General features: G+C 39.6%; 1 protein-coding gene across 1 annotated transcript in view; it reads left to right on the top strand.

Moving 5' to 3' along the window:
• TOX (thymocyte selection associated high mobility group box) overlaps positions 1–25297 on the top strand; it is a 417402-nt gene that overhangs the window by 362693 nt on the left and 29412 nt on the right. Inside the window, exon 6 of the mRNA XM_060243743.1 lies at positions 20821–20901. Within this exon, the coding sequence (XP_060099726.1) occupies positions 20821–20901 (81 nt within the window). The remainder of the gene's footprint in view (positions 1–20820; positions 20902–25297) is intronic.

The following is a 25297-nucleotide window of genomic DNA, read 5'->3' as shown; positions in this document are numbered from 1 at the left end:
CACCTTTGGAATGATCTCCCCCTTGAGGCTCACCTGGCGCCTCTTGTATTTTGTTGGGCACAAGGCCAAAACACATCTTGTTACACAGGCTTTTAATTCAGTTTTATCTTATCAGCAGTTTTGTTTCCCATATAGTTTTCATGCAGTTTATGTCCAATGGCGTGTTTTTTAACATTGTGATGTGGTTTTCGTTGTATGCCACCTCAAGCTGGACTGTGAAGAGACAGCATAGAAATATCCTAAATAAACAAACAAACAAAAGAAAATCAGCCCCAGCCCTGTCCATTTCAGTTCTTCCTCTATTTAACCTACAGATTCCTCTATTTAACCTATTTATCCTCTGTACCTTACAATCAGTCTTCTTTCGTTGGTTTGATGCTCTCTGTTTTTCCCTGTTCCCCCTCTTTTGTTCCCAGGCGTTCCATGCTCTTGTACACTGTAGGGAATTTTCCATAACTTGTTTTTCTTAATGCACATTTTCACTAAAGAGAGGGGATGGTTGTATACATGGCAGTCAATAGCTGAATATGTTGAAAGAGAGAGAAAGGGAGGGACAGTTCTTGCTCTCTTTTTCTTTTTCTTTCTTTTCTTTTTCTTTTTTTTTTTGCTTTAAACAGATATTAAAGTTTGAATCAACCTGGCTTAAAAGGCAGTGTAGGTAGTTACCCCCCACCCTGAAATGTTTTTTAATTCATTTTAAATCAGAACCAGATGTATAAATACACTAAATGAACCTTCAATTCTTAATTGGAGACCCAGCAAATTACAAACAAAATGTCCTTGTTTACATTAGTGTAACTGATTTCATGGATGCAGCCAAAGACCTTAATAAAACATGCTATTATGCTAAAAATGGGACTGAAAGCCCACTCAAGGAGTACCGCACAAAGTTCACCTCTCTTTGCAACACTACTGATGTCTGTTGAGCCATTTCAGGAATGTGCTTGCCCCCAAATATGCAAATTTTGGTAAGCATGTTTACTTAAATGTACTTGTTCCTTGTAGCAAAAGACAGGTCTATGTACCTAGGGAACCAAGGCATAATGATCAGATAAGACATGCAAGGGAGCTGTTGAAGTGCTATAACATATGCTTTCTTTCAGGCTGCATAATTTGTTCTCTGTAATATTCGCTGCAACAGTTCAGCTCAATAGCAACACCTCATTATTTTATCCCTCAGTATTTATTCCTATGTTTGACGCCTCATGAAATTACTGTTAATGTGTTTATATAAGGCCAGATCTGACACAAGTGGGAAGGATTTAATTTCCCACTCAGTCTTTCCTGCTGATGTGTCCTCTTTCCCCTGGTAGAAGTGGCAAGTGTAAATAGTTAATTTGCTTCAATTATGAGCCTGTCCTGCTAAATTAGAGGCAGCAGGGATATGAAGAGCTAGAATTATACTTCTGAGGCAGCTGACAAATCCTCTGAGCCCACAAAATCAAATCATTTACTCCTCACTGGTGCTCAAACACCCACTAGACAAATGCTGCAGCTTATCCTTTATCATCAGTTGGAAACTCCAATTGTATCAGCCGTTACTTGAGGAATTTGAAGACCTTCTGGGTTGTCTTAAAATTCTCTTCTTGTTAGCATTCTAGTATAACAACCAGCTGCTTTCTAAGGTTTGTAACTTGGCCACAAAGATGCCAGATGCTGTGTAAACATATACAACCTGTTTCTAAAGCCTATTTTTAATATTGGAATCAAAGGTCATATTCATGGATATCAAGTTGTAACTCTGTTGCTGATCGTCTGCTGAATTTACTGTAGTTTCGGCTGGTAGCTTTCTGCATTCTGTCATTTTACAAAGAAATGGTGGTACTTCATTTCATTGCTACTGAATAGGCATTCCTTTCCTCTTATGTAACTTATTTGGGGAATGTCTCAAAAAAAAATCTACATATGAGCTATGCCTCCAGAAAAATCTACTTATGAGACCATCTCTGCCAGAAGAAATCACACCTACTTACACTCACAGTGGCCCATAGGATTTCTACATTCTCCACCGATTATTTAAAAAAAACCCTTATGTTTAAGATGTGAAAGAATAACTAAAATTAACTTTATTTGAGTATAAGACAAACTGCATGAATACCCCCTTTTTTCTACTGTGGTGTTATTCTAGGGCTGAGTATAGTAAAATGTATTTATTATTTTATATCCCACCATTCTTTTCCAAAGAGGGGGAGAGCTAAGATTACTGTCAAAGAAATAGTAAATCATAGGATCATAGAGCTGGAAGGTACTCCCAGGGTCATCTAGTCCAAGCCCCTTCACAATGCAGGAGATTCACAAATACATCCACCTAAGTTCACAGGATCAGCATTACTGTCAGATGGCCATCTAGCCTCTGTTTTAAAAATCTCCAAGAAAGGAGAACCACCACCTCCTGAGGAAGCCTGTTCCACTGAGGAACCGCTCTAACTGTCAGGAAGTTCTTCCTAATGTTGAGCCGGAAATGCTTTTGATTTAATTTCAGCCCATTGCTTCTGGTCCTACTTTCTGGGGCAACATAAAACAATTCCACACCATCTTCTATATGACAGCCCTTCAGGTATGTAAAGATGGTGATCATATCACCTCTCAGCCACCTCCTCTCCAGGCTAAACATGCCCAGCTCCATCAACCTTTCTTCATAGGACTTGGTCTCCAGATCCCTCACCATCTTTGTTGCCCTCTTCTGGACCCATTCCAGCTTGTCTATATCCTTCTTAAATGTGGTGCCCAAAACTGAACACAGTAATCCAGGTGAGGTCTTACCAGAGCAGAGTAAAGCAATACCATCACTTCACGTGATCTGGACACTATACTTTTGTTAATACAGCCCAAAATTGCATTTGCCTTTTTAGCCACCGCATCACACTGTTGACTCATGTTCAGCGTATGGTCCACTAAGCCCCCTAGATCCTTTTCACACATAGTACTGCCAAGACAAGTCTCCCCCATCCTATAACAGTGCATTGGATTTTTCCTACCTAAATGCAGAACTTTACATTTATCCCTGTTAAAACTCATTTTATTGGTTTCAGCCCAGTTTTCCAGCCTGTCAAGACCATCCTGTATCCTGTTTCTATCTTCTACTGTATTTGCAACTGCGCCCAATTTAGTATCATCTGCAAATTTAATAAGTATTCCCTCTATTGCTTCATCCAAATCGTTTATAAAGACGTTGAACCAAACAGGTCCCAGGACAGATCCTTGAGGCACTCCATTTGTCACTCCTCTCCAAGAGGATGAGGAACCATTCACAAGCGCTCTTTGGGTGCAATCTGTCAGCAATTTACAGATCCACATGACAGTAACAGGATCCAAACCACATTTTACCAACTTGTCAATAAGAATAGTATGTGGAACCTTATGAAAAGCCTTACTGAAATCAAGATAAACTATGTCTACAGCATTTTCCTGATCCAACAAGGTAGTAACTTTCTTAAAGGGGGGGGCAGTTTGAAAAACCCATGCTGCCTCTTAGTAATCACAGCCATCCTTTCTAAATGTTCCAGGTAATATAAATTGGTAAAAGCAGGCAGGTACAGGATACCTTGCTTTCTCTCTCTCCTCTAGCCACAGAGTGGTTAGCTGCTGAAGGAGGGATTGACAGTAATATTTGAGTCAGGCAGGTCACTGGAAAGGGCTCTTTCTCACCTTCTGCTAAGCTGCAGAAGGACTAGCTGCAGTGCAGCATAATATAAACCGTTGAAGGAGTGATTCAAATGTACATAAGAAATTTGCTTTTCTGTTTGCCAGGGAGAGAGAGCAAATTGTTTGAACATCTACAATACTTCAGGAGGAAACAAAGGTAACATAAAGAGAGCACATTGCTCTATGAACAGATGAAAGTATGGTCCCCTTTGACTACCTTGCCTGACTCCTGCTACCAACTCAGACGCTTTCAATTGACAGAAATTAACAAATCTGTCATGGATTGCCTTGCTGTGAAAACTTTCCTTCTCAGATTCCTGGTTTGCAGGATCACTGTTAATTTCTCTCTAATGGAAGAAGGGGAAAGGACAGTTCTGACCACCAGAACCAGAGTTTTATTTGCTGTATCTCCACCTATCTGTTCAGCAGAGAAAATGGGCTGGAAATAATACTGCAAACTCCTATATCTGTCTTTATCTGCATGACAAGATCCCCCCCAATACTGAGCTAATATACTTAGAATAATGGGATTACATATTTTGAGAAGATTTCTAAGTGTGACAATTCAGTTGCATCTCCATAATATTCACGCATATTTTATTCATTATCAGTTACATTTTATTATCTGGAAATTTGCCTATAGAATGAAAACGTTAGATCTTCTAGGTTACCAATATAACGATACTTATTTTTCCCTCCTGGGATGAGAAGTACCAAGCTGTGCTCCTTTATATGCCATCTGTTAGTTGTTGTTATGCTGTAGAATTGTTTAGTGTAGTGGTTAAGTGTGCAGACTCTAATTTAGGAGAACCAGGTTTGATTCCCCACTTCTCTACATGCACCTGCTGGTGTGAACTTGGGTCAGCCGCAAGTTTAAAACAGAGCAGTTCACTGAGAGCTCTCTCAGGCCCACCTTCCTCACAAGATGTCTGTTGTGGGGAGAGGAAGGAAAAGGAGATTGTAAGCCACTCTGAGGGTGTTTTCGCACTTAGCGTTTGCTCCCCTTATTCCACGGCGCAATTATGTCTGGCTCATTTTCCTCGTTTTCGCACATGGACTCATTTGCGGAGTCGCTTTCCATGAAGCCCCGGCTCAAATCGTTTTCCCACTGGCATCGGCTTGAGTTCGATGCCCTGTCAATCATTTTTTTTTAAGCGCAAGTCTGGTTGCGTAAGGATGTAATAACGTAACATCGAGCAGTCACAGCTGTTCCTTCCCCTTCTTTTCGTGGACAAACTGCATCACGTGTGCTGCTTCTGCTCATGGATTGGCTGTAGCTGTAGGATCCTCCACAGCCCTTTATGTATTAACAGAAGCATTCACAGTGGAGAATCCTAGCACTAGATTCCCCCCCCTTCCAAATTCTGAAGTTGCGAAATATCGCAATAACGAAGAGAGAGAAATCGAGGGGTGGGTGTGTGTGTGGCAGCTTCTTCCTTTCCCAGCCTCGCTCCCTCCCGGGTGGCGAAGCTGGGATTTCCTCTGCGCTCTTTCCCCTCCCTGGCTGGCGCTTGCAACGGAGACCTGACTGATTCCTGCCGCCAGAGCTCCCCCCCCGCCCCATTCTCTCCTTCCCCTTCTGTGGCGCGTGTGAAGAGCGAGCTCGCGTCTATTTTCTAACCGAGCGGAATGTAGCCAGGGAGAAGAATGCAGGACTCCAACTTCCCATTTTATACATGGCGATTTTGTGCAGGTCCAGAAATCCTGGTGGCACAGCTGAGGGAGGCATTGCCTTTTTAAAACATACACACATGAACGCTTTGGCCCGCGCCGGCACTAGATTTCTCCCCCCCCCCCAACAATGTATAATGTAGTTGCGAGATAACGCAACAGCGAAATAACGCAGGAGGGGGTTTTTTTGTTGTTAATTTCGAAATATCGCTATTACGCAAGAAATATGAAGTTTAAAAAAAATGGCCGTGCGGGCACTTTTGGGAAGCGCCGTGAACGGCTGATGATTGGCCAAGGGGGTGGATGGGGTGGGAGGACGGAAAGGGAGAGGGTGACGCCCACAAAGCAGTCGATCCGGCGTGGATGGATTTCCCACAGCAAACTCCGAGGAGTGGATCCGGTGTGGATCCGGAGGTTTTCAAAAACTCTGGAAGGATGTTGAAAAACATACTCCGGCGTGAAACCCCTGAAGCGCTGGGGCAAACCGCAGCGCCGGAGCAACAGGTGGGAAAACCAGGAAAAGATCCGGAGGTAAATGGGGTGCTACGCCGGAGTAAACGCTAGTGCGAAAACGCTCTGAGACTCCAAGTGAAGGGTGGGGTGTAAATCCAGTCTCTTTTTCTTTTAAAATTTTAACTCTAGGGATTATTTTATGAATGTTCTTACTTGCTCTATGAATGTTCTTACTTGCTCTGAGCCCTGTTATTCAGGTGAGGGTGGGCTATAAATTGAATAAATGAATGGAATTTTTAAAAAGTATGTGTTTCAGTTCTCCTTTCAGAAGCTTACATTTTAATATAACTGAATATGTCTGTTTTCCTTAAAGCTAGTCTTGCTTAATAAGCTTTTTCCCTTGCTTATAAACATTAAAAACCCCTCATTTTTTATGCATGGGGGAGAATCCATTAATATAACCTCTGTTTTAATTTAGCAAAAACTTGATTTGAAAGTTGATTTTGTGGACTGTTTCAAAAGACCAGAAAACGAATATACAAGCTATACTTCTAAGGTTGCCAGATCCGACTCAGAAATATCTGGGGACTTTGGGGTGGAGCCAGGAGACTTTGGGGGTGAAATCAGAAGCAAGGGTAATGACAAGCACAATTGAACTCCAAAGGGAGTGCTGGACATCACATTTAAAGGGACAGCACGCCTTTTAAATGCCTTCCCTCCATTTGGAATAATGAAGGATAGGGGCACCTTATTTGGGAGCTCTTAGAATTGGATCCCCTGGTCCAATTTTTTGAAACTTGGAGGGGTGTTTTGAGGAGAGGCACCAGATGCTTTGCTGAAAAATTGATGTATCTACTTCAAAAAACAGCCCCCCTACAGCCCCAGTTACCCACAGATCAATTTTCCATTTACCCTATGGGAATCAATCTCCATAGGGAATAATGGAGTGCCCAGAAGACATTTCCCTCCCCCCACCTTCTGATGACCCTGAAGCAGGGGGAGGTCTGCCAAGCTGGGGGATCCCCTGCTCCCACCTTGGGATTGGCAACCCCATATATTTCTTGGTTGTTACACCAATTTTTCTGAAAAAGAAGCCTTTGTTGATGTAACAAGATGACCGTTTCCCATTATTCCCTATTATTCCCATTATTTTCACTTTCTTATTTTTACATCATCATCTTATTTTTTCCCCTTCTGTTTGAGAAGCACACCTTTTTCAAAATAGAAGATTACTTTTAGACATGTAGCTCCTTCATTGCTTTCTACTACTCCAAATGCAGTTGCTCTTAATGAATACGAACACACATAGGTTGTTAAAATATATATCTTGATAGTACAGTGCGTCTGTATATTTATATTATCAGCCATTCAAATGTTCTTTGTAAGCCAAATATTGTTCCCATTCAGCATTCCTAGACTGAAAGTGTATAATCTGATTTCTTTTCAAATGTTTCTATCAAACATTCTGTCTCAACTCTTTGTGGCAGATATGAAAGAAGTTTCTAGTTTACATAGCAAATTTACGGTAGCTATTTTTATGTAACGGCTGTTGTGTCTTGGTACTTCCAAACACTGGCACTCAAAATGTAGATGATTACAAATCTCACAACCAGAATTTCATCAAAAGCACTCTCTTGCTTTAATACTTGCAATTTGCCCTGTCTGTTGATTCAAAGGACCCTATCTATTTCACCACAAACCACATTGTTGCCTCAACTAGCTTTAATTAATTTGCCTACGGAAGATAATTTTTGCCTGTCTTTTTTTTTTTTTAAAGGCTGTATTTCCTTCCATCTATTTTTTTTAGAATGGTATCATTGTAGTAGGAATAATTTTTGCCTACACTGGCACCTTCCAGCTGTGTTTAAGCTATGCTTAAGTACATACCATATAGAGAAACACATGAATTCTCTCCACAAGCTTAAGTGAGGCAAGAGCTTTTCCAGAAGAGTGGAATTTTTATAGAAAAGATTTATGGGTTACGTTTTCATGGAGAAGTTGGCATTGAAAACATTTTGGTCCCCAAACAGTCCTGTTTGTCAGTATTTTTCCAGTGATCTTTCCATTCATATTTTTTGCACTTACTCTTTTCAAGGATCTTTGAAATTATAGTAGGAAAATTTGGCATTGCTGCTCTGGTGAGATAATTCCCAGCAATTTTCTTAAGAACAAGGAGATTCATGGTCTTCACTCAGTTACTGGTAGGAAATCAAAATGATTAAGGTACTTCTATAACAGAATATTGAGATTTGGTACATGTCCTAATGACTATAAATGTCTGCCAATGAGATATTTTCAGTTTTCTCTCACTCTGCACATGAACTGTGTCTTATATGACAGTGGAGAATGCCCAAGCCAAAAGAAAGAAAGAAGCATAGATGAAACTTTTAACCTTCCAAAAGAGTTTCAGAGGAGGGAATTTGCAGTGGCAGCCAGGATCTGAAATTAGTATATATTGGACATTTTCCTTTATATAGTTTTAATAACTGAGAAGGTAATCCAGGAATGTATATGTGCTTACAGTATTTAGTATACATATATTTATGGATATGTACATAATGCCATACTGTGATAGTTATTTGTCTTTATCCAATACTTATTTCAGCATTACTGAAATGCGTTGAACATTGTAGGGCAATGGTAAACTAACAGAGAAACCTGATTTTAAATCACTGTACAGTTCACCAGATTAATTATAGTCCATAGTGGATTTCGTCTTGATATCGCGAAGTACAGCAAAGAATGGATTATTACAATTACCCTTGCATTTTTTTATTTTTAAATAAGTTAAACAAAACCCTTAAACATAAAAATAAATCTTTTTTTAAGCATTACATGCTGATTTGTCATAATGATTAAAATTGCACCAGAAATAGTAATGTTACATCCTTTAATGCATTTAACATGGAAATGTTACATTATAGGAATAATTATTTCTAATATGTCATCAGTATGCATTCATGCTGTGTTCTCTAGGAAACTGCTGGGCTGGACCTGGACTAGTCCTGGATCAGACTACTGTTGGCTTAAATATGCCGGGTATTTAAAAGCAAACAGTGATAAATTTAATTATCTGTTATCAAGTAATCAAGAGATTCCCGTGGCGCAGAGTGGTAAAGCTGCAGTACTGCAGTTGGAGCCCTCTGCTAACAACCTGAGTTCGATTCCAGCGGAAGCTGGTTCAGGTAGCCGGCTTGAGGTTGACTCAGCCTTCCATTCTTCCGAGGTCGGTAAAATGAGTACCCAGCTTGCTGGGGGGAAAGTGTAATGACCGGGGAAGGCAATGGCAAACCACCCCGTAAAAAGGTCTGCCGTGAAAACGACGTGAAAGCAGCATCACCCCAGAGTCGGAAATGACTGGTGCTTGCACAGGGAACCTTTCCTTTCCTTTTCCTTTATCAAGTAATGTGTATTTTTATATAGCTGATATTTTTGAGCTATTTTTATGGAACTGCATGCTTTTGAAAGAGCATAAACACAGTGAGTGTTGGCTGCACTTGAATGTTTTGCAACACTCCAGGAAGAGTCAGGGGTTTCAAGTAAAGTAATAATTTGTTTCACATATTTTCATAAATAAAATCTATGGATTTTAGGGAGACAAAAGACATGTTGCAACTTGTTACTTACATAATGGCCAAGTTGGTATGCTGAATATGTTTCTTGAATGGATCTGTGGAGCATTTAACACATTGAGAGGCCATTATATGAATTCTCCGTTTAACAGACAACTACCTACTTTATGCACAAATAATATAGATCCCCTTAATGCATATGTAATATGTCCACGTTGAGTGTGCGGTAAAATGGCTGTAGAGGTATGAGTGGGAGATGGGTGGAATATGCATTGACACTAAAGTTGTCAGCACAAAATCCTTGGCATTTAAAAAAAAATCAGTGTTCACATCACAGTGATAAACTATTTGTTATTTAAACAAAACAGAGCACAAAGACAGTGGTGTTCATTGTAACCCAACAAGTTCTAAGGCACTCTTTTTCAGGAATAACTGAATATATTTCTTAGGAGATGCCTCTTGGTTAGTTCCCTCTTAGCTGTTTTAGAAATTATTTCTGCATCTAGTGTGATTGCTTAATGCAGCTCTTTCTATGAAATGCATTCATTAACCCAAGGAAGCCTTTCACCTGAAGCAAAGTGGGCCATAATAAAAAACATTGTTTTTTGTACATTTTGTGAAGCTCTCCCTATATTCATGCCTCTCTGTCTTTCTTGTAAAACAATTATTCTGATCAAACCTTGTAAAAACTATGGGACCATCTGAAGAACAGATCTCAGCAGTGCTTATACTTGTTACTTCGCATATCTGCTCTGAAGTCTGTAGATCAGGGGTGGCCAACGGTAGCTCTCCAGATGTTTTTTGCCTACAACTTCCATCAACCCCAGCCATTGGCCATGCTGGCTGGGGCTGATGGGAGTTGTAGGCAAAAAACATCTGGAGAGCTATCGCTGGCTACCCCTGCTGTAGATTATTATGGCCTAGTCTGATTGTAGGAATCACAGACTTTGGTCTTCAAAGGAATTTTACCCAGTGATTTTACATGTGCAGTATCATAGGACCACATAAGTTTTGAGGCTATTGATGTGGAAGGATAGAGTATTTGCTTTTCTAGAAGGTGTGCTATGATGAAAACAGATCATCAATTGCAAGTTGGATCTTTAGTTAGATGAATTAATGGATGTCACTTCAGAAGGACAGATAGTTCTAGAACTGTTGCTCAAGAACACTGAAGTTTAGCCCTTTTTAAAAACAGCCTTAGGATATTTTGTAATTATGAGTCCCAAAGATTAGCTAGTTGGCCTTAGGGAAGCTAATTTGCAGATAAGGACTTTAGGTCTCATGAAACACAACTTTCTCACCTCTCTGTCCTGTTGCAGCCCCAAATGTCCCCCAAATTCTGCTCCTAGGGGCCCTGTCTGACAGGAATTTGTGGAGCATTTGGGACTGCAGTAGGCAGCCCCTAGCCCAGCTCACTCCCCCCTCCCCTTCAGACGGACTCGGCTGGCTGGGAAGCACCGCCTGCGTGCTTCTGCCTCCGTTCCAAATCAGAACGGATGAAGTAGCATGCAGGCGGCCACTTCCCAGCCAGCTTCGTTGGCACGGGGATGGGGGGCCTGCTCCCGCCCTCCGTCCCCACGGCCAGGTGGTGCCCGAGGCGGCCACCTACCTGGCCTACTCCCACGCGCTGGCCTTGGGGTAGGTACAGGAATACAAGTACAAATAGTACCCAAATGTGTGGGAAAAGAACATCCAGTGTTTCCTGGTATTCTGAAAAGTCACTTTTGGCTGCCATTGCTGACAACCTTTGTTCTACTAACTTATTTGATTTTCTTAACTTTATTTATTGTTCAGCACATCTGCATGGCCTATAATAACAATATGTGCTAATTTGTTATGAATGTTTGAATCTAAAGAAGCCAGATTTGGCACAGCCAAATACATGGTACATGTTGACCCTCTTCCCTGTAGATGTAAAAGGGATAATGTGGCACATTGTAGAATACTCCTGTGCTTGGTCTGTCAGGAGCACTAAAATATTGGCTACGAAGTGTGTCTAGAACTTAAGGATAAGAGACAAAGAATTCAGGGAAATTATATATTAGGATAAACAAGGAAAGTGCTCAGCATTATGAAGATGATGTATTAGGGAAAGCAGCCACAAATGCTTAGGTATCCTTAGGCTAAGGATTGGCAACCTTTCTTTTTTAATGAGAGCTACTCCAATGAGTAATGAAAAATATCTCAATGCCCCCCACTGCCTCAGACAGATGAAGCACCATAACTGAAATCATTAGCTAAGCAGCACAGGGGGAAAGCCTATAAAATAAAATAAAAAATTAAAAGCTTAGTACGGATCTTTTCATAATTATTTCCTGGGTTTTCTAGGAGTAGCATAAGCTACTCTGTAGCATCTGATGAGCTACCTGTTCCATGGATATGATTTTATTTATTTACTTCAGTAGAGACTCAAGATGAATTGCAGAGTTATAAGATATAACACAAATAAATATACAACATAACATCGAACAATGCAATTAAACTGGATAACACAAATTGAAGAACAATAAATTAGAAACTATTCTCCAATTGTGAAATTCACATAAGTTGAATTTCACAATTGTAGAATGCTGATGTACAGACAGTAAAATACATCTAGTAAACAATGCAGTATAAAGGGGGAAGGAAGAAGAAGGAAGGACCATCCTCATAGGGTATAATAGAATTCCACTCACTAAGTTGTGCCCATGGTGGCCACAGCCTGGCTCAGCAAGTGGCCAGAAGGCATTTGAACTTTAAATGTGTTCAGTTCACTTGTTGAGTCACACAACCACCACGACCCAACTGAGTGAGCTGTGCCAATAAAAGCCAAATATTGGGATGAAGATAAAAATATAAATTCAACAGGTTCCGGTGTGTAAACATGGAACAATACAATCAACACCAGAAATATTATCACACCAAAGTGTGTACAAAGATATATTAGTGACAAAGACTTAACTTTTAAACAAACAGTAATGCTCCCAGAATAGCAGCTGGTTACAAAACGCAATCACAAAAGAAGTCTAACGGTGAAAAGGTCTACACAACTCCATATATAGGGCAAAGCCCACTTCCTGTGCACGTCTCTATGTCCTGTTGTCTTCTATGCTGCTAGCAAGGAATAAAAAAAAATTCCACTGGAGGGAGAAAGGGGACCATACTCCTAGGTCAAATTACAGTTTCATCCCTTGTCCCTTCATCAGCCTGATCTCTCCATAACCATCATATCATAGAGCCACAGATAAATACGTTTGCTTTCGGATCAATGCATTTCTTTTTTGCCCAGTGCAGAGCAAAAAAGAAATGTGTTGATGAGAAAGCAAAAGTATTTCTTCGTGGCTCCATGAAATTATGGTCATGGAGAGATCAGGGTGATGAAGGAACAAAGAACGAAACCGTAATTTGGCCTAGGAGTGCAGTCCTCTTTCTCTCTCTTTAGTAGCAGCATGGAAGACAACAATCTCTGATCTGTATTAGAGTTCCCAGCAGACATTTCCCTTACCCTTTCCCCACTTTCTGATGACCCTGAAGTGGGGGGAGGGCCTCCAAACCGGGGGATCCCCTGCCCCCCCACCTGGGGATTGGTAACCCTGGTTGTGTTGGCATATTTATGCACATTAATAGCACCCAATTCCAATGATGTGTCTTTTGCTGTTGCAAATTAGACATTTTCACACAGATAAATGGTGTTTGAAAACATATCTCACCTATTTTTCTATTAAATTGATTCAAGTATCTGCATTTATGCATGAATGCTATTATATTTGGCAACTGTAGAAAGCATATGGCTGAGATGCGGAATCTATCCCAAGGCAAGCCAGTTCAGTATTGTGGTTTGAGTGTCAGACTAGGGCCTGGGAGACCAAGGTTCAAATCCCCACTCTGCCAAGGAAGCACACTAGGTGACCTTGAACCAGTCACACACTCAGAGATTCAGGTTACCCACAACAACACAAAGCTTTACTAGGTTGCTGCACATGTTGGGAGAAGGACGTGAGAGCCTGAAGATCAAGGCACATTTATAAGAGGAAAATCATAGAATGATAACTAAATCTGAAAAAAATCACTGTCTTTAGTAAGGAGTCATAGATTCCATTTTGGGAAATCAGGAGTGTGGGCTTTAATCAAATTTCATTTTAAACTAGGGTATTTTAAGGGTTGCTCAATATTATATAACAATTTGTTTATAAAATTGAAAAGTCTGGTTTACTTTTTCTAAATTCATATTTTTCTATTGTTTTCAGTAATTGATACCCTGTGAGAGTGCCCCAGTTTAATCATAATGTTCTCCTATCAAGGAATCACTTGGTGGATTAACCTGCAAGACTCATGCTAGTTTTCTTGCAACACAATTTCAAAGTAAGATGGAAAGTGCTTAGTAGTGCATAGTGGCAAATACCATAAGTAGCTGGACGTGAAAAACTGTATAATATTTGTATGACATCATGCAGTTATTTTACATCCAGCTACTTATGAAAACACAGTGTTAAAGGAATAAAGAACATGCATGATAGGGTGCAGCAATAATGCTGGTATGCAACATTGAATAGAACAACAATTGATTGGTTTTATGAAATGAGAAATGGCAGGAATAAATCTCTACAATGTTTTATTTGTACTGTGTTCTTTAAAAAAAATAAAACAACAAAAATTATGCAGATGTATCCAAACGGAGAGTGAAATTTGCATTTTTGCCTGTTCTTTCATGTCAGGCAAATTTAATTTTAGCTGCTAGGGAAGAAACTGTCAACTAATGGGTGTTTCATTTCCTTGAAACAAACAATACGTTTTAACAATAACCACAAACAATCAACTCAGAAATGTAACTTGTTATAAATCCGTTCTGAAACAAAATGAGCTCAGTTTTGTAATCTGAAGAAATTACAAAAGAATGCATGCATGCCGTTGCACAGCTAGAACCAATCTGTTATTTTTATTCCTCTCGATATTTACAGCTTTAGTATCCTAGGATGCCTGTTTCTCTGTTATGATCTTATGTTTCCCTGGGACGCAAAATCTTTAATCCTTTTAAGCAACCTCTGGGTTTTCCCAGCAGAGATCAGAAGGACCTGCATGCTCTTGAAAACACAGCGTTAAAGGAATAAAGAACATTTCATGAAAATAACATGGCGCCACTTGTCATGAACAATTCTGCAGTCTGAAAATATGCTTGGAAGTTATATGTGCATGCTCTCAGATACAACTACTCTGATTTAACTTTGGAACATGATGACCAATAGAGATCAGCTTTAAAAATGCAGAAAGTGTGCCTTTCCCAAAGCATGTGTGGTGAACATTATAGTATAATGTCAATAGGACTGATTTTCAACCATCCTTGTAATTTCATCTTCAGTTACGTTGGGCAAACATGAATCACAAACATTCTTTCAGTCTCATATTTTCTATTCCATCTTTGCCTTCTTTCAAGAAGTGAAACTCACTCCATGTCCTTAGCGCTTAAAGACCTGCCATGATGGCTCATGGGTCTCAACTAGATGCTGGTTTGTGAGGAAGAAGTGATGAGCCAGAGGTAGAAACAACTATAGGTAGAGACTAACTATACTTTAGGACTTGAGCAACTTTCTATATTAACAAATTTATGTTCTCTATCATATTGTAAGCAGCTGTGGGTGGGTGGGTGGGTGGGTAGGTTTTTTCCCACCAGAAAGTGTAGCAGGGAAATAACGAGGCCACACACTTACTGATTGAAAACGAGGTATTTTACTGTTTGGCACCAATAGCAAGGTTCATTTGAGCAGCAAGGCTCCCAAAAATAATGAACCCCACACACTTCTCAAACCATCCGTTTTAAGCAAAAGCAAGCCTGCAGGCTGGCCCTTTACACGTTATCTGATTCACTTCCCCCCTCCCCCTTCTCCCTGGTAGTTTTCCAGTGTGTCTCTGCTTATCTATTCAAATGCCCCACCTTCCTGTATGAGTCTGCTATCAGCTTTCAGCAAGATGCTCCTTCTCTGCGGGGCCCCTGTCTGTTATCTATTTTACAACCTTGGATTCCACCCTTAGCCTGTCGGTTTTAACAGTTACAGCTGCTTCAAATATTGCATCAGACATTCTCTTCTGAAGGCACAAAAAACATATTTTCATTTATTATTATTATAGAGGTATTCATTAATTATTCAGGGGTCTCCCCTTCAAAAGCCTATGACTAGAGCTGAATTTCTTATGTATAATTGTGACTATATTATCTGGTTATTGTAAATAGATCTATCACTAAAATTGCTCCTGATTGGAGTCAGAGCATTGTCCAAAGTTAATTTTTTAACAGTTCAGTGGGAGGTAATTGTTAGTCTTCTGAGTTCTGGTCTTGAATATGATACCTATTCAAGTTTGGGGAGAAGTATCATTCCTCTAGCTGAGTAGAAAGCATAACTATTTGTTAGAGAGGAGAAGCAGCCAATTGTTGGAAAGTGAAGCACTTTGAAATTCAGTGACACTCCCTGTGTAGATCTGTTGCAGGATAGCTGCCTCATAGGTGAGAGTCTATAGAGGGAAGTGGAAAGAAATATTTTGGCCCTCTCTCATCACTGACCATGTCTGCTTTATCCCCACTCAGGCCTCATTTGGGGCAGGAGCTCACAGGAATGGAGCTCTGGAACCGCTACAATTTTTTTTTGCGCTCTTTCTCTCTTCGCCCCTCCCCCCCAAAAAAAACCTTGCATTTGGGCTCCATTGTTCAAACCCCCTTGTGAAAATTTTGCTGAACTCCAAGATTTGACAAACTTTCTAATATTTTTCCCCTCAAAAAGGGGGGGGGGGCAGGATAACCAAAACATATAAAGCAGACAGATGGAAAGCTTCTTCATGTCACTGTGGCCACATAGGAGAAAGTAATTGAAAAAGTATGATGGGTAAGGTTTTATTATGACAATTATAATTCAAGAAACATTTTAAGGTAGATGCTGAGCTGATATAATTTAGTACACCTTCCGGTGATATCAGGGTTGTGTGTGGCATATGCAAATAAGTTGTGCTAATGAGCTCTGGCACCTCTTTTTCTATGAAATGATCCCTGCCCCCGCTCACACACATTCAGACGCCTGTGCGTATAGCACCTGCACACATATAAGCTGAATATGCATTGGCTCCATTTCCATGATTTATTTTCCCACAGAATATTTAGTTTCTAAAGATGCATTGTTTTTAAAAATTAACAACATTGAATTGATGTATCTGTTAATACAACATTACGTAATCCTGGTAATTTAAAAGTTGTAATAGATATTTTAAGGTGATTATCCTTAGGAGCTGAGTGAGAGCATGCAGGAATGTTTTATTGATTCTTAAACTGTGGAGGGGGGGAATAAAACCACAAGTACATATAATAATTTAAATTTTAAAAGTCAAATGATTCATTCACTTGATTGGGTCTACAGATCAGTTTAAAGCTAAACTTATTATTTACATTTACTCTGACATGATGAAATGGATACTGTAACTAGGCATGGGCACAAACCAGGAAAATATTGTTTGTGATGGTTCATGGTTCATCGTGTGCCCAGTTTCCAAACCACAAACCAGCGCAAACTTTTAAGAGCTAAACAAACTAGTTCTCTTTGTGAGGTTCATGATGTAGCAGAATGCCCCTGTGGTTCTCCAGTTCAGGGCTCCTCCAGCTGACTCTCCTCTACCTGCCTTCCAAGTTTGGTGAGGATTGGATTTATGGGGTCAGAGTCATGGCACCCCAAATAAGGGCAATAGAAGCTCCGCAGAACAGGATCAAAGTCTCAGACAATCTCTGCAGTAGAAATTGAAAGTAGGTGGCATTTTTGCAGGCTCAGCTGAGCCAGTGCCACTGAAAATCCAACAGGACTAAGGTCAAAGCAGAGAATCCATGCACTACAAACTGAAGGGGGGGCATTTTTTTTTCAAACCCAGCACAACCAGTTGCAGTGTGCAGAATTCCCAGCAGAACATAGTGCCACTGGCATTGCAAGCTTTAAAAGGACTGATATCAAAACTTTGGCCCTATTCACACAGCATGTTGAGTCCGTGTTAAACTGTTCCAGTTCTGTTCCAAATATCTTTGTTACGGACATTATCGATCAGACTGCCATACTTCAATTCAAATCACTCCGCAGAGAAACTGTCTTCTGCCGTCCACACAACGGCACCATGCAGTTCTCTTCCCCCCCCCCCACTATTATGTGCATAACCACATAATGCACATTACATAGATCAGAAAACATTATTGGTTATGCGGTTATATGCATATCACGAAGTGGTAAAAAATTTGGCGACAGTAAACCAGATGTCTGAGGCTCCTTTTGCTCTGGAACAGCCTTCAGACATCTGGAAGTTGGTCAAGAACTATCCAGACAGAAAAAATCATGAGGTGAAACCGGACAACTCAAACAACACCACAAAAGGGCAGGTAACAAAATTTAGAGAAAGATTGGGGGGGCAGCAACAACAATTGACTACTGGGAGGCAGATGTTGCTGTCTGATCAGCCACTTTTAATCCAGTAGGAAACATCAGTGACAACTGATTAAATTGTGCGTCTGTACAGGCCCTTGGAGTAACAAATTCTAGTAAAAGGATTAGATTTTGCAAGCTTTGCACAAGACAATGAGAAGTGAACACAAAGGAACCTTTGCAAAGGGGGAGGAACCCTCTTGAAACTGATTTGACTTGTTTGAAACTAATAACAGTGTTGTTTCCAAGGCTGGAGAATTCCACACCCCTGTTGCTTTGAAGTTTGATAACCATTTGTTTGAGTAGTCTGGAAATGTATCCATTCATGAACTGGCAGGCACAAAGCTCCACAAACTGCTTGAAAGTTCATGGAAAATTTGTGTTGATTGACCTGCCACAAATTTCCATACACAAACGACTAACCAGCCAAAATTTGTCAGTGCCCATTCCTAACTGTAACCACCAATCTGACCCAGAATGTCAGGTCTTCAGGAGTCACTGCAAGACCTGACTGTTTCCCAGGGCTTTGCAGGGGCATTAAATGGCAGGCATCTTTAAAGTTAGAGGTATTTGAAGTTTCCTATTTTATCTTTGGTTTTAACTGGGAATGTTTTAACTATGATTGTAAGCCATCTTGAATCAAAACTAATACTATTGTACAAACCTTTTTTGGTAGGAAAAAGCCCAGCAGGAACTCATTTGCATATTAGGCCGCACACCCCTGACATCAGCATTGTTTCACATAAGGGTTTTTGTAGAACAAACCCAATGGGAACTCATTTGCATATTAGGTCACACACCCTGAAACCAAGCCAGTCGGAACTGTGTTCCTAAGCGTTCCTGCTCAAAAAAATCCCCGGTATTGTATATTATTAAATATATTACAAAAGACACCAGCCCAGGGAACTGGAGAGCAGCGTACCATTATAATTAATAGTTTGTTAACCTTGTCCTATTATGCAGAATGCACTGTATTTCTCTTACTTATTGGTAGTATCAAGCCAGCAGCAATTATAACTAAGTAACCTCACTAAGTGAAAATCAACTTCAGCATAGCTGTGTATAATTTAAGCATTAATTTGGATGATGATTTGGTTAAATTCTCTTGTGTTACAGCAGTTTCAGAGAGTAGGCATGTTGGTCTGTAGTAGAACAGTTAGATTCGAGTCCAGAGACCAATAAGATTTTTGGGTTACATGCTTTTGAGAGTCAAAACCTGATTTGTCAGATACAGATTGTAGAGTTCTTCGATCCAAGTCAGAAAGTGGACAACATTAAAAACCACAGATCTCAAAAATCATTGGAAGAACATTTTAATATTCCAGGACATTCCCTTGATGACCTAAGAGTGCCAGTCCTCAATCAGAGAAGCTTCCAGAGAAAATTGAAACACAAGGTAGTCACAAATTCATACCAATATATCTCTCAGGGCTGAACAGTAGGGATGGACATGAACTAAACCTGAATCTAGCCAGGGGGCCCATTTATGAACCAAACTGGTTTGTGCAGTTCATGGCCCTACAAACGCCAGATTCATGTGGGAAACCTATCAATAGTTTGTCGATAGTTTCTCTGTGCCAGAGCTAGCCACTGCCTGGAACAGCCGCAGTGGCATGGAGATGCAAGTGATCAGGCCATCACGGTGAACCACATGGCCACCTATATTGCACCCCACATGACCTTCATGTTTGTGGTCTCTGCATGGACATTCTCCCATGCAGAAAATATTTCTATGCTGTGAAGTATTAATCTGAGCATTGCAAGAACTGGCTTGGTGTAAAAACAATTGGTCCTTCTGAAAGCTTGATTCTAAAATATGCATGTGTGATGGATTGCACTTTTAAAAGCTTAGAATTGTTGTGTAAGCAGATAAAGGACTGTGAAGGGTTAATTCTTCACAGAGCCAGAGAGCCTTGAGTGACAGGCTATTCCAAGAGAGTTGATTAGTTAGCATCAGCTGAGTGGAGAAAGACTTCTGAACTGGAGGCTTAGGAAAATCCAGTCTGATTTCAGCTGAGAAGAGTTGAGTACTGACAGTTTTGGAATTCAGCTCTGACTAGAAGCAGTTTGACGCAAAAAAGAGAACTGGGGAAAGGTTGGCAAGGAAGTCTGGGAAGCAGGCGGAGATTCCCATTCAGGCCAAAAAAGGGGGTAGATTTTCTAAAGAGAAGAAAATTCCCTATCCAGCCAAATAGAGTTAGCTCTGAAGAGCGCAGAGATCCCTGGTCTGGTGTGGTTAAAAACTGCCTTTGGAGACATTAAAAGTCAGTTAAAAATTGCAAGATGAGTACTGGTGTTTCAAGAGAAGAGGTTTGGATACTGGAAAGAGTGTACCAGCTTTTTGGAAACCAAAAGAGTTAGAGATTGCTCAAATAATTGTTTGGGGGAAACACTGGAACAAAAGCCTCTCGACGTAAAGATTTAAGTCACTGTGAAAAGCTTAAGAAATTCTCATTGGCCTAAAACATTAGAACTAAAGTCTGTGCATGTACTGGTTTTACCTCAGAGTTACCTATATTGAGTTGCCTCAGAAACTTTACCTGACCTTTCTCCTCTATGTTAAATAAAATGTTTTGTCAATGTGGAATATAAAAATGTCTCAAATGCCGTATACATTGGATTCTAGTCCTTCCCTCAGGTTCCTGGTCTGAGCAAACAGCCAAAATATTATACTGTGACAGGGTGGGACAGCCAGTGTTCTTCAAGAAAGAAGAAAACACATTACTAGGGTGGTTCAGCCACACAGGAAAACTGAGGGAAAATCTTGCCTCTGAGAGCAATGGGGGCATTATAACATTTAGTATTAATCCTAAAAATGTGATTCTTTTGGTCAGTGGATTGATTTCCCCCACCCGCCCACTAATTTTTATAATCAGTCTTAGTAGTACTGGCATAGCTGCCATTGTTTTGTACTTGTACCTTCTAAGTATTGCTCTGCTCGTTTGCTCAAAAAAAGGTTATAAAGGAAGGAAGGAAGAGAAGTATGATATTACTATGCATGTAAAGCAGAGACTTTACATTGAAACAAATATGCTGACTTAATGCTCTTCCTTGTCTTTCAGGTATACAAAAAGAAAACTGAAGCCGCTAAAAAGGAATATCTGAAGCAGCTAGCTGCTTACAGGGCAAGCCTTGTATCCAAGGTAACACATGATATATATTTTGTGACAGACTATAGCTGTTCTGGCCATCTTTTATTGTTCAGCTCTGTAATATGAAAATAATTGTTGTTGACTTGAAATTCTGAGGTTAATTCATTGAACTGTTTCAGAATTCATACAGCTGTTCTTTAATCTCTAGACACTTAGACTGTCCCCTTCACGTTGTAATCTTTCCACAGATTAGAATATAAACAGTTCTACAAATGAAAGATAAAGCAGTCACAGTTGACAAATCCATGTCTGCCAATAAGACAGCACAACCAATGATCAGTAGCTGTTTCTTAGCATTCTGTTTTCACTAGTGCCTCATGCTTATCACCATAGCATGTTGATTTACCTTTTTTACATGTGACAAATTGAGTATTGGGACAAAATGCAGCCTATATAGCCTAGTGTCAGTCATATAAAATAATAGTGAACAGCCAAGTAGAATTCAGGATATTGACTTATTGAGAGATTTGGTAGGCTCATAATATCAGATGCATGAATTAACAATGGTGTGCTCTTCACATGACTGAACAAAGCAAGATGGCAGTATTTTCAACAGTATTTTCTATTTAACCTATGCTTTGTTCAGTAGATCTTTACTTGTATGAAACTGAGCCCAACCATTTTTATTGCAGATATTCTTGCAGCATTTTAGAGTGCTTTTGCAATGTCATTGTTGGTGCAGGCAGCACTTATGAGTACTGATGTGCTGGCACAGCAAGTGTTTGAAAGTCTTTTTTTTTCAGCTTCAGTGGTCTTACAATGAGAAATAGTCCTTTGCTAAACAAATAATAAATATTCTAGCACAGTATAATAGAGTTTAATTTTTGGTTAGAATAACCACTAACCAGTAAGGTGACCAGTATTTGCTTGGGATTGGGCATACACATATACATTAGGCTCTATAAAATCTACTGGTGCAAAGTTTTTGTTAAAGCCTTTCTTTCTTTGCCAGTATTAGAACTCCTGAAATTAATTTGGCCACAGTCAAGCTCATTTGATGTATGTGGAAATAAATATATAAAGCAAAAATTGCATTACAAAGCATTTTATATAATGCTATTCAGATTATGATATTATTTGTAACACTCTAAGCCTTTTGCATTGCCCTTAGTTGGAACTTTTATTACTTTTGCAAGTAGTCTGTATAGCAAATTTTACAGCATTATTTAAAATGCTGTGAATTGCAATTTTATTTTTGAAAAAACAAGCACTTTTATAGCTTACTGTGGCAATTTTTTGTTGTTGTTCTGGCTGACAATAGGATATGTTACTTTACCTGTTGCATAGATATTTATTTAATGCAGGCAACACTACCAGTTAGGTTTATGAAACATATCTAGAGCTGTTTCAGAATAAGTTTTCATGTTTAGTCCAAACTGTGCCTTCATCAACATACAGTAAAAGGTAATTTCAGAAATGTAATCAATTACCAATTTAGGTGTCACTTTTAATCCTTTCCACACACACAAAAAGCTATGTTTTTCAAAGGGTTTCTTGAGCAATGGATGTGGGCAATCTGCTGTCATTCTTTTTGACAGAGATGCTAGGTTTGCCAGAGGTGCTATAGATTTACTGCTTTTCAGACACTACTTGTTTTACCAGGATTTGGTAATTGCAGGAACCAACCTTCAGGATGCCAGCTGGGGCCCAACAGCTGCTTTTCTTGATCAAGTCCTAAATCTGCAATTATTCATGTGTTAGTTGGGAGGACCTTGTGCATAAATGTAGAATGAACATTTTTCTTCAGTATATAACAACTGAATAGAACCTAGGGAACCAGGGGAAAATGCCAAACCCTTGCTCCTTTCCTTTGGGAAGTGTAAAACCCCTCTTGCTCTTGGAATAGGGTAAAAAAATGTAATCCCATCAATACATTCCATTTTTCCTTCATATCAGTGTTATAAAAAAAGAGCAGTATTTTATATCTCTCGCCTTATTACCTTCTCAGGGGTTTTATTTGTTTGTTTATGTGTGTGCACACATGATCTAGTATGCTGCTTTGAAAGCAAGTATAAGGCATAGTATCACCTATGTATAAAAATTGAACTTTCTTTTATCATTTCCATTTAATTTTGCTCAGTTTACTGGAGAAAATACATTTTTGTTGCCATCATTACTACAGCTTGACTTGAGCAAATGCAGTTATCATCTTTTTCATTGTATATCATTGCACATAATGAACCAATTTCTGTAATGTGCATACTGGCTGATTGGTGGTGATGGTGCATACATCAAAAGGAATACAAATGGTTCTTCACAGGCTCCAGTGACCTCAGAGTGCCTGGAGTAACGTTAAACTTATTTTGACTTGTAAACAGAGCAAATGTGACATGAGGGTTATAGAATAAGGGCATATATGTATCTTCCAACCCCTTGTTTTGACATAGTGCCGTCTTCTTTCAGAGGAACATTTTACCATTTTTTTCCCTCTGACATGTTTCACCTTTCACTAGTTATTCATTCAACTTTTCCCTAAGAGATGAATTATTATTCAGGTACATATCTTCTAGCAAGCCTTTGAGAGTTCATCTCATACTCTTTGCTGCATTTATGTGAGCACATCTAGTTTACCAGTGGGTTAGGATGAGATCTGTGGAGGGAACTGAGCAAACATATGCAAATAAATGACAAAAATGTTATAGGGAAATCATTTGTGAAAGTTTTTAAAATAAAAATATTCAGATGATAAAATCTTTCTGGTTAGCTGGTCCGTTCAAATCTTGAACAGCTATGGGATAACTTCTTAGGCTATCTGAGACTTTGGCCTGCTATGAATGGGGGCAGCACTGAAGATCTAGGGTATGTCAAGTTCATAAAATCCTGAGAAACTGCACACACTTAACTCCAGGGTCAGAGACAGGTCAGTCACCATCATTTGGGAACTTAGGTTTGGCCCAGCCCTCATCGATCCTGGATTGCGGCTATAAGAAATGCAGAAAGGATAAACAAATGATTAGGCTTAGTACAAGCAAAACAGAATGTTTTTGAGATATTTTACTTCATAAATTAAGGTTACTGGGAAGGGAGATCAAGAGAGGGAATACAGATGAGGGTTCCCCCCCACTTTCATAATCCTAAATAGAGTTGCCGAAGGAAATTGATTGGCAATAGGTTCAGCCTAAACCAAAAAAGTCATTCAACATATAACTTATGATATCACTCTTATGATATGGCCACTAGCTTCAAAAGGACAAGTTCATGCATTTCAGTATGTCTTAGCCATAACAGCTAATTAGATTTTCCAGGTTCAGCAGCAATGGTATCTCTCAATAGCAGAGCCTATAGAAACATATAGGTTTCACCTCCTTCCTAGAAACATCTGACAACACAGTTGCAAACAGGCTTCTGAAAAGATCTGATCCAGCAGATTTTTTTCTTGTGATTACTAGCTACTGAAAAGTGTTAACAGTGTAAAGGGTTTCTGGTTAGCTTTTAAAAAATCAAAATGTGACTTCTTGAGTATTGATATATTTTCATTTATTTGTGGGCTTGTTTAATATTTTCATTTATTTGTGGGCTGATAACATTTTTTAAAATATGCTTTATATTTAAATATAGCTTTTTAAAAATATATATAGCTTTAATGAGAAGCAATGATTTAAGAAACTTCCCTGACTGTACTGGACCCCAGGGAAGGTATACAAACTCCCAGAGCATCAGAGCTTTTCCATGTTCGGTTTCCTCTTCCTTGTGTGAGAGGTGAAAATGGTAGAAAATGGGGAAAACTACCCAATCTACACAAAAGTTATGATACAGTCTTGGGATGCCCACATGTTCTACCTGCTCATCTTATATATTTGTAAACAGATGAAACAGCCAACCCACAGAGAATCAGTGCACTGTCCTGAAAAGAAGTCACAAAATATGTAAAAATTAGGACAAGACTTCTAATATTCAGAAGTGAGATGACTAAAATAACAGATGCCTTTGTTTATGCCTTTGTTACTGGGAAGGGAGATCAAGAGAGGGAATACAGATGAGGGTTCCCCCCCACTTTCATAATCCTAAATAGAGTTGCCCAAGTTTGACCATAAAATATCATCTGCAAATTCTTTATTTTTGTTACCAATGACCAAATGACAGTGTTTTGAGCCTTGTAAAAATACCTTGAAGAAGTCATGTGCCCAGGTTTTGCTGGTTCCCTCTTCCCCAACTGCTCAGCACTTTTTAAGGAACTACTTCCCTTTAAAGCCTGGAATGAAAGAGAAACCAGAGGCAAAGCTGCCTTCTGTTTCTTTGACTGGGAACCAGCATACGTTTGTAGCATGTGGAAAGAGGCAGAGAAGGCAACAGAAACAAGGAAACAGGACATTTTGCCTCCTCGCCCAGGGCAATCACTCTGTGGGCCATGTAGATAAATAACAGTGCAGTCCAAATCACAGTCTCC

The sequence above is a fragment of the Heteronotia binoei genome, chromosome 7 (genome assembly GCF_032191835.1).
Source record: "Heteronotia binoei isolate CCM8104 ecotype False Entrance Well chromosome 7, APGP_CSIRO_Hbin_v1, whole genome shotgun sequence".
In the NCBI taxonomy this organism is placed as follows: Eukaryota; Metazoa; Chordata; class Lepidosauria; order Squamata; family Gekkonidae; genus Heteronotia; species Heteronotia binoei.
The sequence above is the reverse complement of the archived record's forward strand: the minus strand, read 5'-3'. Positions and strand labels throughout refer to the sequence as shown.